We start from the raw sequence: 22,240 nt of genomic DNA, 5'->3' as shown, positions 1-22,240 counted from the left end.
GTTGGTAATGAGGCCATACATATTTGAGATTGACCGTATTGTTATAAGAGATGTTCAGTATCAATTTGAAGTAAATCGGTGTAGAAATAAAGAAGTTATAGTAAAAGGCAATTTTGGGTGGGCGTGTTCTATGTGGGCGGGGCGCCCCAGGGTTGGTAATGGGGCCATGCATAGCTGAGATTGACCGTATTGTCATAAGAGATGTTCAGTATCAATTTGAAGTAAATCAGTGTAGAAATGAAGAAGTTTATGTAAAATAACATAAAAAAATGAGTGAAAATCTATGACCTGGCCCCACCCCAACCCCGATAACTTTTTACCCAGGGATCAGATCAAAATTCCAAAAAGTGCAGGGTTGCACATATGCTCATAGCTACCATGTGTGTAAGTTTCAATGTTCTAGTGCTTATAGTGTAGGAGGAGATAGTGGCCAGGACGGACGGACGGACAGACGGCGGAGATAACCACAATATCCCCACGCTTTTCAAAAAGCGTGTGGATAACTAAGGTCCTAAAAAATACAGAACTTTATATAAATGTATTTATAACAAGAGTGTGTTTGTCAGAAACACAATGCCCCCTATTGCGCCGCTTTGATTTTTTTATCATATGGCAGGAACAGATAATTATCTCCCTTTAATGCTTATTACTTTCCTTGGATTTGTTTGTTTGACCTTTGAGCTTGAACGATGACCTTGACCTTTCACCCCTCAAAATGTGCAGCTCCATGAGATACACATGCATGCCAAATATCAAGTTTCTATCTAAAATATTGCAAAAGTTATCACAAAACGGTAACTAAGATTAAAGTTTTGGGACATAATGACAGGCAGACAGACAGGCCAAAAACAATATTTGGGGGCATAAAAATGACAGCTGAACATAAACAAGTACCTCTGGAATGCATGACTGAATGCTAATAATAGGATAAAAAAAATGCAAAAATATATAAAAGTATCCATAAAAATTATAACATAAACCAGTACCTCTGGAATAAATTTGCTAAAGAAATGGAAAACAATACTAAATATCAAGTTACTTTCTTAGTAAATAACATAGTATGATAGCATGTAACAATAATAGGATCACAATAATGTAAAAATAATGTAATTTAAGTTATATCCAAAAAAAATAACATAAACCAGTACCTCTGGGATAAAAATGGTAAAGAAATGGAAAACAATACTAGATATCAAGTTAAATTCTTGGTAAATAACATATTATGACAACATTTAACAATAATAGGATCACAATAATGTAAAAATATATAAAAGTATCCGCTTCAGCCTCTTTGCCAATGACGGTGCAGAGCACCCATGCTTATAAGGACCCATCAGTCCTACTTGACAATTATCTGAAATGCAAAATCACAGCATAAATACACATTAAAAATAGGATAAATATTAAAAATATTACCAATCTCCTTCCAGCACTACATCTTACCATTATTTTGTAATCCATAATATTTTTCTATAGTACAGTTTTTAGCACTCCACTGGTTTTTTTATTACTCCGCTATTATACATGTACCTTTAAATATTATAACTTATTACTACACACATAAACATAAAAACAAATCAAGATGCATGCAACAATTAAATGCTTACTGTATGTGTTAGCCTTGACCTTGTGACTTAGACCTAATGCCCCATAACTGGTTTGCATAATAGATCTCACTCAGATGCATGAACATGTAAAGTTTGGAGAACCAGGTCTATAAAGTTTCATTTTATGAGCAACGTTAAAGTTTTGGGGCAGACAGACAGACAGAATAAAAGAAATTCAATCGTATTCTCTGTATTTCTCGACATTGAAGTCACAAAATAGTATTACCTGTATAATTAAATAATTCCAATGAAACAATAAATCAAATTTATGAGAAACTAGGCCCTTTTCATTTCATATATATATATATATATATATAAACTTTTGTGGTAGCTAGAGCTTTTAAATATTACAAACACAATATTTTAAACAATAAACAACTGTTTTGAGATTTTTCCCAATCAGCTGATTTGCAACTGACTTGTACACGAGGTGCAATTTCCATGCTTTTCTTTCCATAAATCATTAACATATACTGAAATCACTCACAGGAATTTAAAAATATTAATAAATAAACAAATTCATACCAAATGTACAAGCATTTACCAAAGAAATGTGCTTCTAAATCGTCTTTCAATTGTGGACGCGTGTTATAGATAGACGGTGCGACGGTAAAATGACACGACTGTGATAGTCACCAGAGCGTGATTTTCAATGAAAACACCGTTTAAATAAGAAGCAAAACTTTGTTATTGCTTGAAATTGATCACATTTTCCAATAATCACAGTTATATTTATATGTAAATATCTTTTAGACTAATACGGGCAAAAGCCAGCGTAGCGGGCAGGTTTTTTTTCCCACTTTTTGGGAAGATAGCCCATGGCTTTGGAATTGGGAATTTTATCGGCATTTTCATGAAATTGGGAAAATAAAATCATTAGCCTTTTTTCCACATGAAAAGTCCACTGATTATAGGGAAATACTAAATTTGATATAACTCTTTATAATCATTCAAGTTAAAAGAACAAAATCATATAATACTTTGTTAGATGTAATTGAATTGAAATTGAGATAAAATACGCATTAGACTTCTTTCTAAAAAAAAAAAAAAAAAAAAAGTTTTTTTTTTTTTTTTTTTGGAAATTGGGAATTTTTTGCCACATTTTGGGAAAAAAGTATACTTTTTGGGATGGGAACATAGCCGAATATCGGCTTTAAAATCGGGCAAAAAAAAAACCTCGCGGGCGTTGACCGTTCATACACATAGAAATTTAGACCAAAAAAAAAGACAAGGGATACATCTGAAATATTTTCGACACACCACATATATTTACGCGATGCAACCTCCCTTGTATACTTATCTTGTCCATGTTCTGCCTCTGTTTGTTTAGTTGCGAATTTATTTCATTCTATAAATGCAACATCTTAATGTTATTATTATCCTCACTAAACAATAAATAAAACTGTTGTAAAAAATTGATTCGCTGAATTCATGTACATCGGCGTTGATTTCGAGCTCTCAAAATTTTAAGGGGAGCTAACCACTGCGCATCTACAGCGCCCAGTGTTTACTTGTCAGAATTCGTGACGCATTTTCCATTCGCTCTCAGACAGCTGTTTTACGTGTGATCATGGGCAATATTCTGGTGAGTTTTGATTGTTATCCATCAGCAACACATTTATTCACAAAATTTGACGATATTCCGATTAAATTTTTAGTCTTTTAGCTTATTTTAAACGTATTTACACCGCGTCTGCTCGCATCCCGAATGGTTACACATCACTATATAAAGTTTAGGCCTAAAACCACAAAATCTAATACTGTTGGATTTTCGTACCAAAATCTTTCGAAACAAATATCCCAGATTCGAAATCAACAACAAAAACATGACATTAATAAAGTGTCTGCATCATTTATCAAACTTTAAGATATTTGTTGGTTTTCCGTTTTTAGAAGCTGTTCTGCCAAGCCAAGAGCTGGGCATCACACACGCCATTCTAACGATCAACACTGACAGTTTTGGTTTCCAGAAATCAAAAAAGGAGGGATTCCTAACTATCAACGTTTCCAAGCTATACACACAGTTGTTAGTTGTGGTGATCTTATTTATTGGTTCTGGTGGTTTACTTGGATGGAACATGTGTGAACTTTTATAGAACTTTGAAACAAAAATGAATCCTTGTACAGCAGACAAAGCAAGAGCATCAACTCCACAGTCAAACGTGATGTCACCAGCACCCAGACCATCTAACACTGCATGCCTGAACCCACTGAAAATAACACAGACATCATTGATGATGAGCCATGCTGTGTATGTATGTGGCTTCCACCAACCCATTGAAATGAAACCAAACAAAAACATCATATTTGCCAAGTGGGCACAGTGTGATGGGATGCGAGGAGGTTGGCCTTGCCTGCACTGGGTCCACCTTTCCTACTGCTGTCCAACAGTCAATGTTGAAAATGGGGACAAATTTTACTGTCCCCACTGTGTTGATTTTGAAGAATAGACCTAATTACCTGGTAAATGTCATTGTTACCGTTTACAGAATAGTTTTTTTAATTCGTTAAATATTTCATTAAATAATGTTCTTTATAAATGTTCATTGTTCAGTTACATGTACATATAGAATGTTATGTGGGTTTTGGATAAAGATAAAGTTTATCATGCGAGGCTTAGAACCAATGTACCGCGAGGCTTGCCGAGCGCTAACATGGTTCGAGCCAAGCATGATAAACTTGATCTTTAACATAAACTCACATTTTAGTCTATTTATCCTATAATTTGCTCCATATTTTCCATTAATAATTATCAAATATCACATTTTTTACGATTTTGTTTTTCCGTAGTTGACAAAAACGGATTCTCCAATTTTCGGAAAACCCCAAATCTGATTTAAAAATAGCGATAGTATAAAGCTCAAGTTTATTATCTTTTTATTGTTTTCATTAATGTACTAAAACATGTTTAGAAACACACATTTTTCATTTGACCTAATCAGCTGTTCTGGAGTAATGACGTCACATGTGTCAGCCACGAACTTACATGAATTTAAAATGGCAGTGCATACTAATGGATGGTGTTTGCTAACTTGAATTTGGAAGTCAAGATTACAATTGAATTTGTTTCTTTTCGATTGTTCAAACAGGTAAAGATTTAATTTATGCTTATTTATATTAAATTGATCAAAATAAAAATATAATTGCTTATAAAGCTGTTCTATTTGTTATATCCACGAACTTACACTAGACCAGGATACAAAACTTACCACAAGTATGTAAAAGCACTAAGTATGCAAATCAATGTTAAACTAGTAATAAAACAAGAGCTGCCAGAGGACAGCGCGCTCGACTATTCAAGTGCTTGACAGTTTAACGTAAGCCATCATGGGGAATTGTTCATATTCAATAATTTATTAGACGATCTTTCAAAAATAAAAAAAGGAAAAAAAATAAATTTGGGGGGGTGGGGGGGTAGGTGGGGGGGTGAGAGGGGGGTATAATAAGGGGTGTGGTAATTTATTAGATGATGTTTAAAAAAAAACTAGTGACCTGAAAATCAATAGGGGTCATCTGCGAGTCATGATCAATCTACCTATCAAGTTTCATGATCCTAAGGCCTAAGCGTTCTTGAGTTATCATCCGGAAACCATTTTACTATTTTGGGTCACCGTGACCTTGACCTTTGACCTAGTGACCTCAAAATCAATAGGGGTCATCTGCGAGTCATAATCAATGTACCTATGACGTTTCATGATCCTACCCAAGCGTTCTTGAGTTATCGTCTGACAACCACCTGGTGGACAGACCGACAGACCGACCGACCGACATGAGCAAAGCAATATACCCCCTCTTCTTTGAAGGGGGGCATAAAAATTGGGGGGGGGGGGGTATAATGTGGGGTGTGGTAATTTATAAGATGATGCTTAAAAAAAAAAAATTGGGGGCGGGTCGGGTTGGGGGGGGGAAGGGATTTTGGGTAGGGGCATGGGGTATTGTTTGGGTGGAATCCATTGTGGTATTCAGGTAAGTGTTGTTTTGTCAAAGTAATAATAAAATGTGATCATAAATAAAGAAGTTATGGCATTGAATTAAGGCAAAAAATAATAATGTGGCTGTAGAAAAACAATATGCTTCAGTTTTATAAATGGACATGATGAAATATACATGTACTAAAATTGAAGTGTTGCCGCATAAAATTGTAATACGGGTATCGTTTTCACAACTCTCTCGCCATAAAGGTGTGATGATGATGCTCGGCACTGTCTTTAAAGTACTTTTTAAATACCGAATTACAACTTTCACAAACAATTAATCCGAGCCGAGTTAACAAGTTCACAAACGATTGTGTAACGGTTACGATTTAAGCAATTAACTTAGGCAATGACGTCACATGAAATACATTTAAAGTTTTCAATTCGCTAGACGCTACCTGCTAATCAGCGCCACTTCAAAGGGCTGCTTTGAACTTTCAAGACCAGGTGCTGTATTGTGTAAACTTATTTCGCAAAAAGTGTAACTAAGTTCGGTGCCGTGTTCGTTGTCGCGTTAATTGGTCTTTCCGATATAAACAATTGTTGAACTCGCAGTTTGGATTAAAGTGTTGACAATTTATAATACGGGCCAAAAAGAAACTTTGAGTGTATGTCAATTAATAGTTGCTCGTTTTGTTTACAAAGCAATTAGTCAAAGGTGTTTTGTTTGGATTGTATTATGGATTATGCACCATAATTCAAAGGAACTGTTTTAACGGCATATGCATGTGCTTCTAATTTCCCAATTAATGCGCATACGCACTCTTTAAACGATGACATGTTTATTGGAAGAGATTAGATAAGATAAACGAAGCCTGTGGTATCCCCTTATGTATTGACCGAGTTTCCAATACTGGGGCATGAATGTCAATCAGAAGCATAAAGGGATTTACATCATGGAAATATGGTTAGATGTAAACTGACTGACGCGCGGGTCAAATTTTCGGTGCGTCAAAATGACGCACGGCAGAAAAAATGGTCGGGTCAAAAACGAGTCATTTTCAAATTGCTCGCGTCAAAACGCAGGATTCTGCATCTATTGAAATCCCTGGGGTAGTACGCAAACTTTAACATTTGCTGCATATTCTAAGTGGAAAAAGGGCCATAATTATGACAAAATGCTTGATAGAGTTGTCTGCTCTTGTTTATAGGTTGGGGTCATGTTCAAAATTTAAAGTATTTGCCAACAGGGCCCTCAATCTATCAAAGTTCAAAATTTAAACTATTTGCCAACAGGGCCCTCAATCTATCAAATCTGCCCCCGAAAATAGTTGAAAATTGACTCTTATATATCAAACTAGTATTTTACCCTTTTTTCACCCACTTTAATTTTGTGTTGAATCCGATATTCATAATCCAGTTTTGACCAGATTGTCTGCTTTCATTGTACATCACTTTAACACTTGTACTGCGATAAACAATAACACTATTTGCAAAACATCACAGGTCATTTCGGGTGTTACCATTCTCTCTTGAATTTGCTTTGAACTGCCGAAACACACCAGTGCACACATGAAGGTGTATACAATTATAACTGTAAATGTCACAAGTCAATACTGACCTATCTCAACAATCTTTGCGCCTTAGATACAGTGTAAACTACTTGCTTTTAATTTAGAGGTACTATTAAAGCCCATGTTTTCCATGAGAATGAATGGCGTCATTTTGTACATGGGTCTACAGGGCCCTCAATCTATAAAATCTGCCGACGAAATTCGGCGGCAGTCCCCCACCTGAAAAGTATACTTTTTTCCCCTTTTAGGGGGAAAAATTCCCCCTAAAAAAAAAAAAAAAAAAAAAGATGTGTCTCATGATTATTATATCTCAATTCTATTTCAATTTAATCTTTGCAAACATACTAAATTATGAAAAATGCAATGAATAAAGTGCAAACATGTACAAATGTAATGAGATAATAATAATAATGAGAGGGTAAGTAAAACAAGAAATATCTTTAAAAAAGATATACGGCGTAAATAGTTTAATGAATGAGATCAAGGATAGCGAATGTCTTTTTCTGTGCAGTTCTTAGCTGCATCACACGCAGTACGGGATGTTACGCGGAGTTTTCGCGGCTTATTTTACATTATAACATATATAAACCTATAGATACAAAACAGAAAACCAAAAGAAGAATGGAAGTGAAATTTAAACATATGAGTCAACCGGCCACACGAGAAGTATCCGTATTTATAGGCGCGTTCTTCGAACAAACCTGTTTAAGAGGTTTGTCGGGCATTGCTATTTGATTCGATTATTAACAGTATCGAGAATCATCGTGCTCATGCTTAAAGTGATATTATGGGCATTTTGCACTGTTGAATTGAACTGAAAAGAACTGAAAAGAATTAACAGGTCAAAATAGTTAGTTAAAATGTGGTTACTGATCAATTATCTGCAACTCACCTTGCTACCAGTTGTTTATAAAAATAAAAATTTATATTCGATATTCTTACGTGACCCACCCAGTCCTGTAAGCCGAAATGATCCGTAAAACAATATTGTGTCTTTGTGTCGTATGAACAAATCTGCACTAAAACTAAATTTAGGTTCAACTCGTAAACGCCTGATCAGTTGTCAAACGAAAGTACGGTTGATATTCAAATGCATTATTTTTCTCTTTCTGGTATATTGTTTTAGTATGTTGATGCTGCATTAATTAATATAAGTGTATATGAAGTAGAAACATCAAAAATAATCAACGGTTGCGATAGACACCTATAAACTGTTACATGCTCATAATATCACTTTAGTACATTAGGCAATATGGTGGAATAATTATTGTTAAATTTATCAAAAATAATATTTATCATTGTATTGTTGAAAACACATTAAGAATCTATTATTGACATACCATAATTATATTGCTGAATATCTTCATTTAACATATTTCTGGTCTAAAGAAAATTCGAGGTCACCTAGTTCACGGATAGCATCTTTATTTTATAACGATTATTTTACTGGCCGCGAACTCCGGTGATGACCTGTATATAAACTCTGAATGTCCGCGAATTGACCCGAAAACTCGCGGGTTGAAATGCAATGCTTTAAAGTGAGGCCTCGCTTCCGCTGCTCTTTATACTTTTACATGTTAACATGTTGACAGGAATATGGAAGTAAGTACTAAATATGAGAACATAGCCTTTTAAGTATAAACGCTTTTGCGCTGGTAATACTCTGAAAATAAAAGGTGTACGCACAAACTGTATTGATGTCGAGAATTGAGTGTAAAACTGTTCTATCTATTAAGCCTTTTCATTAGAGATAAAATTGTTTCATACAGTAAAACAGTGTAACAAAGACGCGGATATGTTTCCAATGTTCTGGTGGTATACTCAAATCAGCCAATGGAATAAATGAAGTGTATTCATTCGTACCTAGCCGCGGGAAATTTTATTTGAATTTTATTGGACACTTACAAAGGTCAGGCTAAGGTGAAAAGCTGGCTTAATACAGCTTACGCCGAAAAATCCCCCAAAAAGGGAAAGGCAGCGAAAATTCCCCCTCCTTAGGGCTGCTGACCCCTTCCCCCAAAGTAGTGTGAGGGCGCTGGTCTAATTTGTGCATGCTTTCTTGAACAACAAAACTTGACAATTGATCACAAATTTAATTATACGCATTTGAAAATACTGACATGGAATAATGTTTTGTTTTATACTAATGAATAACATATGGATATAACACTTCAATAAGGTAGGTAAATAACGTGTTTTGAGATTGCCAAACTAAGCTAATACATACATAAACATGCATGAATAACCTGACAATTTATATCGCGCACCGGATATATCATGGTCGCGATCTTTGGTTTAAGACAGACTTTGCATGCAAACAGACACAGCACTAGCTTGTTTTAGGAACAAAAAGGACATAATGGCGGACCTTTAAATAAGATTACTGTTATATAGATTGAGTAAAAGTTCACCTTTCTGTCCTATACAGACAGTCGCATATATAGAAATATATGTTTATAACAGTTAAACATAGTCTGTTTTTTTCGTTATAAAAATTCCCCCATTTACAAAAAATTCCCCCTCCTAAGGGCTGCAGACCCCTTCCCCCAAATAGTGTGAGGGCGCTGGCCAATAGTTTGCGAAAGAACATTAGAACCTTGCAAGATACCTGTATTTATGAACTATTTTAATTTTCAAAACAAGTATGCTGTCTTTCTGTTCCACATAATGGTAATACAAAAAATCCTGTCAATCAAAATTGATTTGACACATCACATTATTTTGATTATGTTAAATCAGTGTGTGCTAAATTAAAATCAACTGCTTTAGCAAGCTTAAGTTGAATTGACACATTTGCTGAAACAAACTGTTTCCTTGGTTATATCAGTTACTTAGTGTCTTTAGGATTATCTAAAGAACCCTCCCACATAAGAGATCAATACAGAGGTCTCCCAGTGACTAAGCAGACACCATATACACTATACCGCAGCCATCGAACCAGCTTTAAATTCCTGCGGATAGAAAACACACACAATTATAAGATGCTAGATCTTAAAGCTAGGAACATGTTACTGGTTTGAAGATTGACTTTTTTGGATGCATTACTTTATTATTGAAACAACTATAATATTTTGAACACAATTATGTCCATATATTTATTTTAAAAAAAACATCGTTTTCAAAAAAGCTTTTGCCCGTTAATTAGGTAGCACCTATAATCATATAATTTTAATTAAATCATAGAGTTGATTCGGAAATATTACCCAAGATCCGGAACTACCCGACCGGCTGTAGGATGTCAAATAAATACTCCTGTCTGAAATGAACCCACTAACCAGTAGGTTAACAGATGAATTTTATCGAGCTCAATTGTTATGTTCATAAACCGCAATATTTGTTATGTTTTGTTTGGGTGGGTTTGTTTTATATAGGTTACATTATCCTAAACGGAAGTGGAATTTGGGGGATTACATGCAGTCGGTTTGCTACTTAGTACATATGATGCAGGTCCTGGTGTATAAGATTTTAAAAATGCATCTGAAATGAAGAGTTTAGGTGTCAGTTTAAAGGTACATGTGTAAGTCACAGGGCAAAAGGCCTGATTTGTGCATTTCTTTGTATGTTAGTGGTTGCCAGCCTCAATAGTAGGGCATGGTTTTTGCCTTCAAATGGCAGTGCCGGTAGCTGTCAAAACCGGTTCATATGCTCTAAGGTAATTATTTTGAGTTACACCGTATAGAATTTTTTCAAATGCAGTTTTTTTGTAAGTTTATGAAACCACCTTTCCAGTCATGTATAGTTATATATTGGCTTATCGCTCGGTCATGGTGAAATTTGAGATCAAAGATTGCGAATTCTATATATAACAAAGAAGGAAATTAATTGGGCATGTGTAACCTTTAAGAACTTCCGACCAAGTTAGTCGTCTTCCAGAATGTTGACAATTTACCATCAAAAACTCTCTGTATTGCAAAACATAACTACCAGATGTCATTTTGACCCAATTAAGGGCTGTTTGCAATTGGGCTGTTGCACTTGGGGTCCTAAGGGGGGTAAATGCTTGAAAATCACTCCGAAACCTGTTCCGAAGACACATTCTAAGACTACGTAAACACTCGGTATTGTTTTTCAGTGACATTTTGACATTAATTTGCATCAATCTCAATAATGAACCTAATTCCTGTCTTTATTTCATCTGTATTTATTGCTATTGTTTACTTTTAGCCTTTTACTATTTAAAATGTAATGTGTGTTGTTTTTCCATGCAAGCAATTTTGGACCGACACTGCTATCTGCCTTCGCTTTCAATCCCGCCAGGCAGATCTACTCAGAATAACACTACTTTGCCTTATTTTTCCTGTTTGGATATCTTGCTGAGTTCAAGTTAAATCAAGTATTCAGCTGAAAACACAAAAAGGATAATAATATTATGCTTTCTTTCTTGGAACGATGTTGTTGTGATAGACCGTGCGTGAAAAACAGCAGGGAATCTGTATTTAAGTGACCTCAATATTATACGTAAACCTAAATGTACATTTTTAGGTGGTGTCGGAATTAGTCTATAGCTCTGCCTGAACTGCTGTCCAATTGGTTTACAAGTCCGGCTGAAGTGACAGGCCATCAAAAACTGCACAGTATGACTGATTCGGAGACGGCCCTCAACACTCGCCCAGTCGTGTCGAGAGGATCGGTGTCTTTGCAGGTTAGTACGCTGTTATTTTCAATGAAATCTATTGTAAAATGATTTCTTTGATATCATGGCACACTTTTGTCACCAAAATTAGGCAAATTGTTGTTTTTTACAATTACTGCAGCTCTGAAACCACATTTTGTGGCGATAACTTTGCCAGTGTGCCCGACAATGTGATGCCGGCATGGTGACTTATCCGTTTACAGTAAATAAAGCCACACAGACTATTGAAAGCTTACTCTAATTGTATCTCACTTACATAAGTTAGCACCGTAATGGGTAAATGTGCACTAAACAACTTTTTGTTTTCTCAGATTACACGGAATTGAGCACCCGGGCCAGACTGACACTTTCCGGAGCCTGTCCGAGACGGAACTCGAGCCGAGGAATCATAGGTCCAGGTGTGACAGAAAACTTAAAGCTCATGTCTGACGATGACTTTTTTTGCGTCAGGAAGTAAAGTGTGTTGTTTTCCCATGCAAGCAAGCCCTTTTGTTGGGTCAAATGACATCAGAAATGCTGCTTCTACATGGATTTTACCTAAAATGTGCCAAAAAATATATAAAAAGTTTGTTCGGATCTTGTTCAAAACCTGCTATGATGCACATATAATGCCATTGATGATTTGTTTTCACTTATTAAGTCATATGTTACATCTGCTATGCTATTAGAATCGAAAGTGATGCCTTGTATGGAGTCTAAGTGCTGTCTGTATGATGTAACCAAGGTCGGCTTTTCTACCTTAATTCTTGACGCGAAACGCTGTTACGCGTGACGCTTTCAACGTCAACTTTAATGAATAAATCTGTGTGTCATGGTACTGGAACTTTGTGATCTTTTTTAAAACAGATTATACCTATGGAAAAAGTGCCTTTAATTCAAATTTGAAGGGGTTGGGTTCCCTTATAGGTTACATTATCCTAAACGGAAGTGGAATTTGGGGGGTTACATGCAGTCGGTTTGCTACTTAGTACATATGATGCAGGTCCTGGTGTATAAGATTTTAAAAATGCATCTGAAATGAAGAGTTTAGGTGTCAGTTTAAAGGTACATGTGTAAGTCACAGGGCAAAAGGCCTGATTTGTGCATTTCTTTGTATGTTAGTGGTTGCCAGCCTCAATAGTAGGGCATCGTTTTTGCCTTCAAATGGCAGTGCCGGTAGCTGTCAAAACCGGTTCATATGCTCTAAGGTAATTATTTTGAGTTACACCGTATAGAATTTTTTCAAATGCAGTTTTTTTGTAAGTTTATGAAACCACCTTTCCAGTCATGTATAGTTATATATTGGCTTATCGCTCGGTCATGGTGAAATTTGAGATCAAAGATTGCGAATTCTATATATAACAAAGAAGGAAATTAATTGGGCATGTGTAACCTATATTACCCCACCCACTTCAATTTCATGTCAAGGCAGGTCTAGACATCTAAGTAGCAGTGATATTGACGACAAAACGACATGTATCATATAAAAATGACATTCAATTCATAAAAACTAAATATATTTCAAAGAGGTTTATATTTAAAATCAGAAACAAAAGCGAGTTATTCTTGTTGTGTTCAACAATACCTCTGTTAGGTTTCGTTGTCTGACCAGCCGCCATTTTCAAACAATTGGTTGCGATGTCCAGTCGAGACGGTGTAATGTAAAACAGAACGGGATTACACCCACTATATAACCGTCACTCTGGTACCCGATCTTCACTTTCTTCGGAAGTAATTGTTTGACACCACCCAAATCTCTTAAGCCGTGGTGACACGTGCTAATTCAAGATATTTTTCTGTTTGACTGAAAATCCACCCTGTATTGAGTTTCGTCGCAGAGAATAAGCATGGAAAATAATACACTTACATAACATCCATGATGTCATTTTTCGCCAAAATAACGATTTGGCACACGTTTATAAGATAATTGTGATATCTACATCTACATCAACATCAATGCGTTGGCCAGTCAAACTTGACAATTACTCAACGGATAGTGGCGCTTAATACAGAAGTATAAAGATGGATAGAAAGATAGATTATATAAAAATACACGAGGTGATACAAATTAAGTACAATATAATAGTATATATTCAGAGTATATAAGGTTAGAAGAGATAATACAGATAAAGTACACAATACAACATATTTAAATTAGGAAAAATAAGAATAGATACATAATAAAAGGAAGGAAAAAGAGAGATAATCCCACCTGGTCATACAACCAGCTGGGAGTGAAACCGGCCCCTTGTTAGAAATGCAGCGTCGCTTGTTCCCATTTGAAGGATACCAAAAAGGGTGCCTCAGCTACTGTAGCTGGTAGTCTGTTTCACACTGGGGTGGTTCTGTGGAAGAAACTGAACTTAAAGACATCTGATGATGTTGAGTAGTGTTTGTATGCCTAGCTATGTATGTTCTGACGTGTTCGCGCTGGTGCTTCTGATAGGTAGTGTTCACTTGGTATGTCGACAAGTTCATGTATGATCTTGTATAGAATCACTAGCTGGAGTTTAGTGCGTCTGTCCTCAAGAGACTCCAATTGAAGTAGATTCAGCATATCGGTTTCGCTGCTGGTATTGCGGTAACGGTTGGTGGTAAAACGTGCTGCTCTTCTATGGACCATTTCAATTATCTTTATTTGTTCTTTTGTCTGAGGGTTCCAAATTGATGCGCAGCATTCTTAGATGGGTAACACCAGTGTTTTATAGGCATTTACTTTTGTGGCTTGAAGACTGTGCCTAAGATTTCTACGTAGGAAGCACAGCATTTTGTAAGCTTTCTTGGTGGTTCGGTCAATATGAGTGCACCAAGACAGCGTGGAGTGGATGTCCACACCAAGGTATTTTGTTGATTTGTCCACAGTTAGGGTTGTTCCTTTCAAAAGATATGAGTGTTCTATCAAACGGCGCTTCCGGGTGACTCTAAGTACACTGCGTTTCTGTGGGTGGAACTCCATTCCCCATGTATGTTCTCATTCAGATAGGGTTTGTAGGTCGTTCTGCAGGATGTCACAGTCCTCTTTGGCTCTGATTTGGCGATAGACAATCCAGTCATCAGCAAACAGCCTTGTAGATGACTTCAGTCCGTCTGGTAGGTCGTTTATGAAGATGAGAAATAGCAGCGGCCCTAGGACAGTACCCTGAGGCACGCCGCTGACGACCGGAACCTGATCGGAGGTGGCACCCTCCACAATGACCTGCCGCGAACGGTTGGACAGGAGTGATGAGATCCATCTGTGGGTGCTTCCTCGGATGCCGTAGTGGCCCAATTTTTTTAGAAGGCGCTGGTTTGGGACCCGGTCGAACGCTTTGCTGAAGTCGAGCACGACCATGTCGGTCTGGATGCCTTCGTCAAGTGAGTACGCGAGCTCAAACATTCTACTGTGGTCCGTGTTCAGTATTTCATAGCTGTTTGCTGTTTCATAGAGAGTAAGGTCAAAGAAGCTAGACGGAAATTTGGGATACCACACTGGATGCATTCCCACGCTATTACCGATGAGTGCCTCGTATGTGCGGTGGCATGCCCATGCATTCTGTATGGCACCAGGTATAGCAGCTGTCACAACACACCCTAGGTGTTTTCCACTTTACTGCCTTGTTGCAGAATCCACATGGCTATTTAGGTTGCCTTGGGCCTGGGTTCGGTTCTGGAAAATGCGATTCCTGAAGGAGGAGACTGCACAAATAAATCAAAACGAGTCTATTTCTACATACAGGTCCATTTGGTTTTGGTAATATGCATCGCATTGAGGTGATAAATTGCGTACATGGAAGGAAAGATGGCCGGGAACTGTACCTGAGATCTTCAACGTTTGTGTGTGGTGAAGGTTCTTGGTCAGGCCCAGACTGCAGCCTCTTAGAGATGAGTACAGAGTTTAGTAAAAGTAATATCAAAAATATGAACGGAGAGATTTGCGCTTTACAATTATTTTCGAACTGCACGTATTCTGATAATGTGGAATGTGTCTTTACAACAAGTTCATACGACGTATTTAGTCCCTCACCCAATCTAGCGTTGTCGTCATAAAGACTTACTAATGTCGAACCTATGACGTACTTAATTATTTCCACGACTAAGCTATGTACTAACCAACCTATTCACAAAAAATACTAGTATAATAGCTTCACCGATGGCTAACATTCAGGTTATTTGTTTGGAAAAGCTTTTAATGTTTCCTTCTACATAGTAACGCCTTTTAGATTGCTGTTGGGACAGGAGACCTTTCCGGACTTAGCCGAGATATCAATAGTAGATCAGTGGCATGTAACTGCTGTCATCGAAAATATTTAAATTAAGCAAATACAACTTACAGGTGTACATAGGAACTTAACAAAACTAACTACGAGTTCTGGGTAAGATGCCCGACGACACGGGTATGTTTTATGAAGAATTAACGGAAAACTATCAATGCTGTCTATAAACTCTTTTAAGGCGGTGACCTTAAGGGTGTTTCGGTTGGTTTGTTAAAGGAAAAATTGTAGCCTACGTCTAAAAAGATTACTCTGCTGATTCTGTTTTTGAATTACCATTGTTACTATATTGTAGCATTTACAAGTTTGTAGTACCAAGTACAAAACACAGCTTCTTATGTTATGAAGTTTTAAAATCAATAAATCTATAAAAATCATTATTAATTAAATGTTAAATTTTATCGAAAGTAATAAATATGGATATAGAATGCACGTCATGGATCCAGTAATAATGTCAATGTAAAATTACTGCCTTCATTTTCTCAAATGAAATTAATTTAAAAAAAAACAGAAATGCTTTCATATACATGCATATTATTCTTAATACATGCAATAATGAATAACCATAGCGATTAGTTGATAAGCAGATCATTATGTAATCTTCAGTAACTTTTTATTTCGCTTCTGAAATGTATCACCGCGATCTGACTCCAAGGAAATTCGCACGAAACAATGCGATGACGGTATTGTCGCAGAGAGGAGTTTCCATTATCACCACGAATGGTTGCAAGTTAACACATTTCATCACCGAAGTGGTAGTGAATAAGTGTTAAACGGATCTGCACAATTTCGGCAAAACAGATCAAATCCGTACAAACGACGCTAACCCAACAAATTGTGAAAGGATTATAAATGTGTCAGCTTAGTGTGCACCCACCGAAGTGGTAATTTAAAGAGTATACCCGATTCTTAAGTCTTTTATGATGATTTATGGTTCGCCCCAAGAAGCACGCGATGGCCATTCGATTAGGCAAACTAATTATCGCTAAGAATTGAAACTGATCACGCTTCTTCTATAAAACTTTACTGGTTACCTTTTCTCCAATCGGAGAGTCGTGTGAAGTATAATGCATAAGCATCGATACATGTTGACATTTTTAGCTAATGAATATTCTTGCAAATTGTGTAAGCCCAATGTAATTACAATCGAATACCATTTTGACGTGTTGTTCTATACAGAGACAAACAAGGGATGCAAACCTTACATGAAAGACAATTTAAATATAGAAAGGTATAGTTAAAGCGCACATTAAGTACGGAATATGTTGCAATACTTGTATTTTGTTTTTATTTATTTAAAAATGTAGGCCTTATGTTTTGTAAACCACTGCAATCATGCATCCTACAGATCGAGTAATATCCCGATACAACCAGGTTTAGTCTCTTCAAGAGCCCCTAGGCAAATTGGATGAAGTTGTTCAGAAACTAACAATCGTAATATCATTATAGCGTATTGTATAAGGCTATGTAATTAGCCTCTTGAAAGACAATATACCGGTAGTGACAATAGGGCATTCTATAGATATATGGTGAAATCACTGCGTAAGAATGACCAAAAACTCGGGGGGTTTTCGCAATATATTTAACTTTATTACTATTCACTTTTCCGTGCAAGCTGGTTAATCAATACAACATGCACATTCTTTTGCCAGAAACACACAACTGCCTGACTTATATTACAGGCAGGACAGAATGACCGTTGACATAATTTCATTACCAATCACCGAACAAGTCTTATGGCCGGGTCGGAGATCGAACCCATGATCCTTGGATTTGTTGTTTAGCGCTCAAATAGCCGGCTAGCTAAGACAATCATTGAATTTTCAGGGCTAGACTTAAAACCTTTGATCAGGCAAAAAAATTTTTTTTTTTAAAGAATCCCCACTTAAATAAGAATATGCAATAATATTCAGAAATTAACCCACTACCGATTTAACATTTTCGATTTTAATGTTAATTTTTATTTAAATAACTTTGATTTAGCGAAAATGATCGAATGAAGCAAAAACTATCACAAACTTAATACTTTATTTACATGAAGTGAATATGATCGAATTTATTAAAATATGATCGAATATTTAACCTAGAATACCAAACATGTTTTAGATCGACGTACTCAAGTTTGGTCGGTCTGGTGAGCGGATACAAACAACTTGTTTACGCCTAATGTAAAACGAACCTTTGATTTCTGCACATTTCAGAAGACTGAACATTTTGTGTGTTTGTCTTCACAAAAATATACACAACTTTAAGAAGATAATATTTCTCAATTTACCTGCATACATACATTAACCGATAAGAAGATCTCTAAATTAGGACGATGTCCTAAATTGCCACGAGAGCAACTGACAATATCAGTGTATTCTTACGTTCATATTCTAAACGAAGAATGGCGTTTGCATACTTCGCAGTAAGTTTGTACATTCATTTTTAGATTTGATGTCAGTCGATTTACAATGCTTGTTAAATAACAGGAAGTATTAACATAAAGAACTTTCAAATCTGCATTATACTTTTCGAGCACGAGATTCTCTGACATTATATATAATTGCTAATTTCTTATTTATCTATAAGTTTTACATTATTTGTCTTTAAGTTTGCATCGAAAGTTGTTTTCTCCTTTGAAGAAGCGGGGACACATTGCTTTGAAATCGCTTTTTGAATAAACGCCGCATTCATACTAGATCATACGACCATACGACTCGTTTCCCATTCACCGAGTGAACCCACTTAATTGAAAAATAACGCCACCGTGTTGCGGAAACCGCAAATGAGTGGGCTAACATTGGTTTCGCTAGACAGTTTACGATATGCCTTTTGACAAACCTGAAACCAAAACAGGATTCCTGATCACGTGGGCTGATTAACCAATCCGACCGCAGCGTTCACGTGAACATTAACACGACTGTAATTAATTTTCCGTAATAAAATTCTTAAGTGTGTATATTGTAGCTGGTAATTTTAACCCAATACTACTAGATTAACACAATCGTCGTTGTTTCATATACAAATGTATATTATTATTTTTATTTTCAGTCACTTATACTGCTTTTGCTGGCCACCGCATTATCAAATGTCGAAAGCTTCCTTCTGGACAACAACCAAGTGGAACCTTGTCAGTACACCAGCAGTGGCGTCACGTGCACGTCACGTGGTCTTTCTATGATCCCTGGGTTCAAAGCATCTCGTGGACCATGCGGCTACTCGTTCACAATTGATGTCAGCAACAATGCCATCACACGTGTTGAGGATGACGTATTCGCTATATTCCAGAACTGCTCGAATATGTCGCTTTCATTGGCGGACAATAATATTTCCTTTATTAGCGATTATGCGTTTCGAGGACTCGAAGGAAATATAGCGCACCTCAACGTAACGGGCAATGCTCTGGCCACAATCCCATATGGGATTGGAACATTGCACAAGTTAAACAGTCTCGACATTCTAGATAATGAATTGCTCAAATTGAATCCTGATACAATGTCAAAACTCGGACGCACCTTAAAGGAATTCTTTATTGACATGTCTCACATGCTGCATTGGCCAACTGAGTTACATTTTCTTCGAGAGCTACGGAACCTTCACATCTCTAATATACCATTTGAACATTTGGGATCGTCCGCCTTCCATGGGCTCAGCAATTTATGGCAACTGACAATTGATCACTCGCAATTACGCAAAATGTCTTCTGCGTTTTGTGAATTCAAAAACTTAGACACATTGATTTTGACCCACAACTACAATTTCAACTACAGCGCATCAAGTCTATTTGAAAACTGTAATGGTTACGCTTTAAATCTACGATTTCTGATATTCAGAGAAAATGATGTTGACTTTATTCCAAACACAATCCACATGTTGAATGTACGCAATGTGATGGATCTTCAAAACAATAGCATGCAATATATAGATATAGGTAACTGGCACCATGAAAACAAAACGCAGATTTTGGCTCTCCAACGCAACCGTTTCACTCGTATTCCTACTGGACTTTTTGTGTTTGAGAAATTGAGAGATTTGAGACTAAGTAACAATAAAATATCGTATATTTATGACAGTGATTTGGAGGGTATGTCCCACTTGCAAAGACTTTTACTAGATGGAAATCCCATTCGCTTTATCACAAGACACGCCTTTAAAGATTGCACACAATTATCGTTTGTCAATTTAGATGGCACTCTCCTGACCGAAATATCGGAGGCGATTACAACCCTGCCAATGTTGGATTGGCTTGATTTGAATGGCTCCAACATTGAATGTACGTGTGACATGGTACATACACAAAGCTGGAATATCTCCAACATTGACTTCAACTTGTCGAAATGCTACCGAACGGATGAATTGATTGAAGAGTTTATTAAAACTTACATCGACCAAGGTCGTTGTTGATAAACGATGTCTTGTTGAATGTGTTGTGCACGTTGCTCGACTTCCCTAAATGAATATAACAACAATAAGAAGCACACGAGTTAGTTATTGAAAACTATGTTGATGTTGCTTTTTTTTAATGAAATATTATCAGCATATAAATCATTACTTTATATTTTGATGTGTATATTCGGAACAGTTATTGTATCGATTAAATATTACAGTATTGTTCAGTTATTTTCGAATTTGTAGAAATATTCATTGAAAACATCAACTTTATGGGTTTCAATAAAATTTAAAGTATCGAACACCCTGCTGTTTTTGATACTATAGCAAAAATCATGCATCATCATGCACTGCTAATATTGACACTGTGTCTGAAATCCCCAAACTCTTACTCCTTCTCAAGCAATACACGTTAAACTTAATTAATTTTAGTTTTACAATGTCTATAAATGTTTTATCAGAGACAAGCATTTCAATGCAATACTGAATAAAACCTGACGCTTTTGCATTATTTTGTACAATGAAAGTGATGAACTCTAAAAACTAATTGGTAATCTTAATGTGAACTTGCAAAAGAAAAAGATACAAAGTACCAAGTGGCAAACAGTAAAAGAAACAAACATGAATAGGCGAAATGAACACAATTATTGTATAATTCTAAGCATACGTACACAAAAGCTCTCTAGGACTAAAAGGTTGGTCACAACATAGCCAAATTGCTTCTGGCTTAGTGCAACACCATTATACATGACCGGATGTATTAAGTGCATTGTTGTAAACAACCAGATGAGTTAAATTATTTAAACCGAGAGACGGGAAATTGTTTAATAGCACTTGAAAATGGCATTGTTCATGGCCAATATATACATAGTCATAGATTATAAGATTCTAGTTATCTGCCTAAACCATCAGTTGAAAAAAGGAACGAATATATTGAATAAGCTTTCTTTGCATAATTGGCAAAGAGTCTTTCTTATGAGGGTTTAAATGTAGATCTCAAACACGCATTGTCATCCTGAAGATCTCAAATACATTCCACAGACTTCGCAAATTCAGGAGTCCTCTAATTTTCCAAAAGTCAAATAGTAAAAGGTTTCAGTGGCATTCTGTCATTTGAAAAACGTGACATAACATACAACAGCTTACACCAGTGGAACTGAAACGAAGTGTTAGAAAGAAAAAAACATGCATAGTGGTGGGGTGGTCAAATGGTTAAACACTAGACTTCCAAACCAGATTGTCCCAGTTCTATTCTCAGTCGAGGCACAGGCATATTACGAAACGCCTAGAGGTTTGCATACAACTATGCGTTTATTGATGGAACATCTCATGTTTATCTGTGCTATACATCGAGCAGGTAAACAACAATGGCTCCCTTCGTAAGGAGCTATGCTATCGTAAGGTGATTCTTTGTATCATAACAAATCTCGTCCTACTGTCACTTAAGCAAAGCCAGAGGGCCTCGTCTTCAGCCACATTGTCATTGCTGATCACAATGTCAACAACACAGAACATGTCTCAGAAATTGTTTTCTCTGAAACTTTATGGGCCTGTAACGAAATGATATTGTCTTTAATATTTATAAGTATTTTCTGTGTATGTTAAAATATTTTTAATTTTGTAACCTGGAAAATTTGCAAATTGTATATACTTTCATAAGTGTAAATGTTTACTTGTGTATGTGTGTCGAGAACAAATGTTCTGAGTATGAACAGAAAGCTATAGGACTGTTTTTAAACTTTGTAGAAGTAACGCAAAACCGACATGATTGTTTTTAAATTTGTGTGTGATTAATAAGAGACCAAAACTTAAACATTGTGTTATAAAAACATTATTGGCTTTGTCGGTAATGCCTACAAAACTTTGTTTGTTTCCACTGACCCGACCTATCCTAATTGTTTTGGCCATT

General features: G+C 36.3%; 2 protein-coding genes and 1 long non-coding RNA gene across 5 annotated transcripts in view; 2 read left to right on the top strand and 1 right to left on the bottom strand.

Moving 5' to 3' along the window:
- LOC127853671 (transmembrane protein 216-like) overlaps window positions 1-18,195 on the bottom strand; it is a 40,802-nt gene extending 22,607 nt beyond the window's left edge. Inside the window, exon 1 of one of the 2 annotated variants that reach the window (XM_052388374.1) lies at window positions 18,137-18,195. In XM_052388374.1, coding sequence (XP_052244334.1) covers window positions 18,137-18,170 — 34 coding nt within the window. In that variant the 5' untranslated portion in view covers window positions 18,171-18,195. Of the gene's footprint in view, window positions 1-13,292; window positions 13,389-18,136 lie in introns of those variants that run through there. The other variant, XM_052388373.1, reaches the window with a different exon arrangement.
- On the top strand, window positions 10,760-12,545 carry LOC127853673 (uncharacterized). Its single transcript, XR_008036712.1, has 2 exons — window positions 10,760-11,737; window positions 12,040-12,545. It is a non-coding gene; the product is annotated as an uncharacterized LOC127853673 (long non-coding RNA).
- A 26-nt stretch (window positions 18,196-18,221) lies between the features above and the next one.
- LOC127853667 (leucine-rich repeats and immunoglobulin-like domains protein sma-10) lies at window positions 18,222-20,553 on the top strand. Of its 2 annotated transcripts, none has more exons than XM_052388362.1 (2): window positions 18,222-18,367; window positions 18,994-20,553. In XM_052388362.1, exons 1-2 carry the CDS (start codon window positions 18,347-18,349, stop codon window positions 20,344-20,346), a joined length of 1,374 nt encoding a protein of 457 aa, XP_052244322.1. In that variant the 5' UTR covers window positions 18,222-18,346; the 3' UTR covers window positions 20,347-20,553. The 2 variants fall into 2 exon arrangements, with proteins under 2 accessions (XP_052244322.1, XP_052244323.1); XM_052388363.1 differs by lacking the exon at window positions 18,222-18,367 and adding an exon at window positions 18,761-18,864.
- The last annotated feature ends 1,687 nt before the right edge of the window (window positions 20,554-22,240 follow it).

This window comes from Dreissena polymorpha, chromosome 12 (assembly GCF_020536995.1).
Source record: "Dreissena polymorpha isolate Duluth1 chromosome 12, UMN_Dpol_1.0, whole genome shotgun sequence".
NCBI classification, from domain to species: Eukaryota; Metazoa; Mollusca; class Bivalvia; order Myida; family Dreissenidae; genus Dreissena; species Dreissena polymorpha.
This window is presented reverse-complemented; position numbering and strand designations above follow the sequence as displayed.

Coding starts and splice junctions, on each gene's coding strand:
- LOC127853667 (XM_052388362.1), top strand. CDS start 18,347: ATGGCGTTTGCATACTTCGCA. Junction 18,368..18,993: donor TGGCGTTTGCATACTTCGCA/GTAAGTTTGTAC, acceptor TTTTATTTTCAG/TCACTTATACTGCTTTTGCT.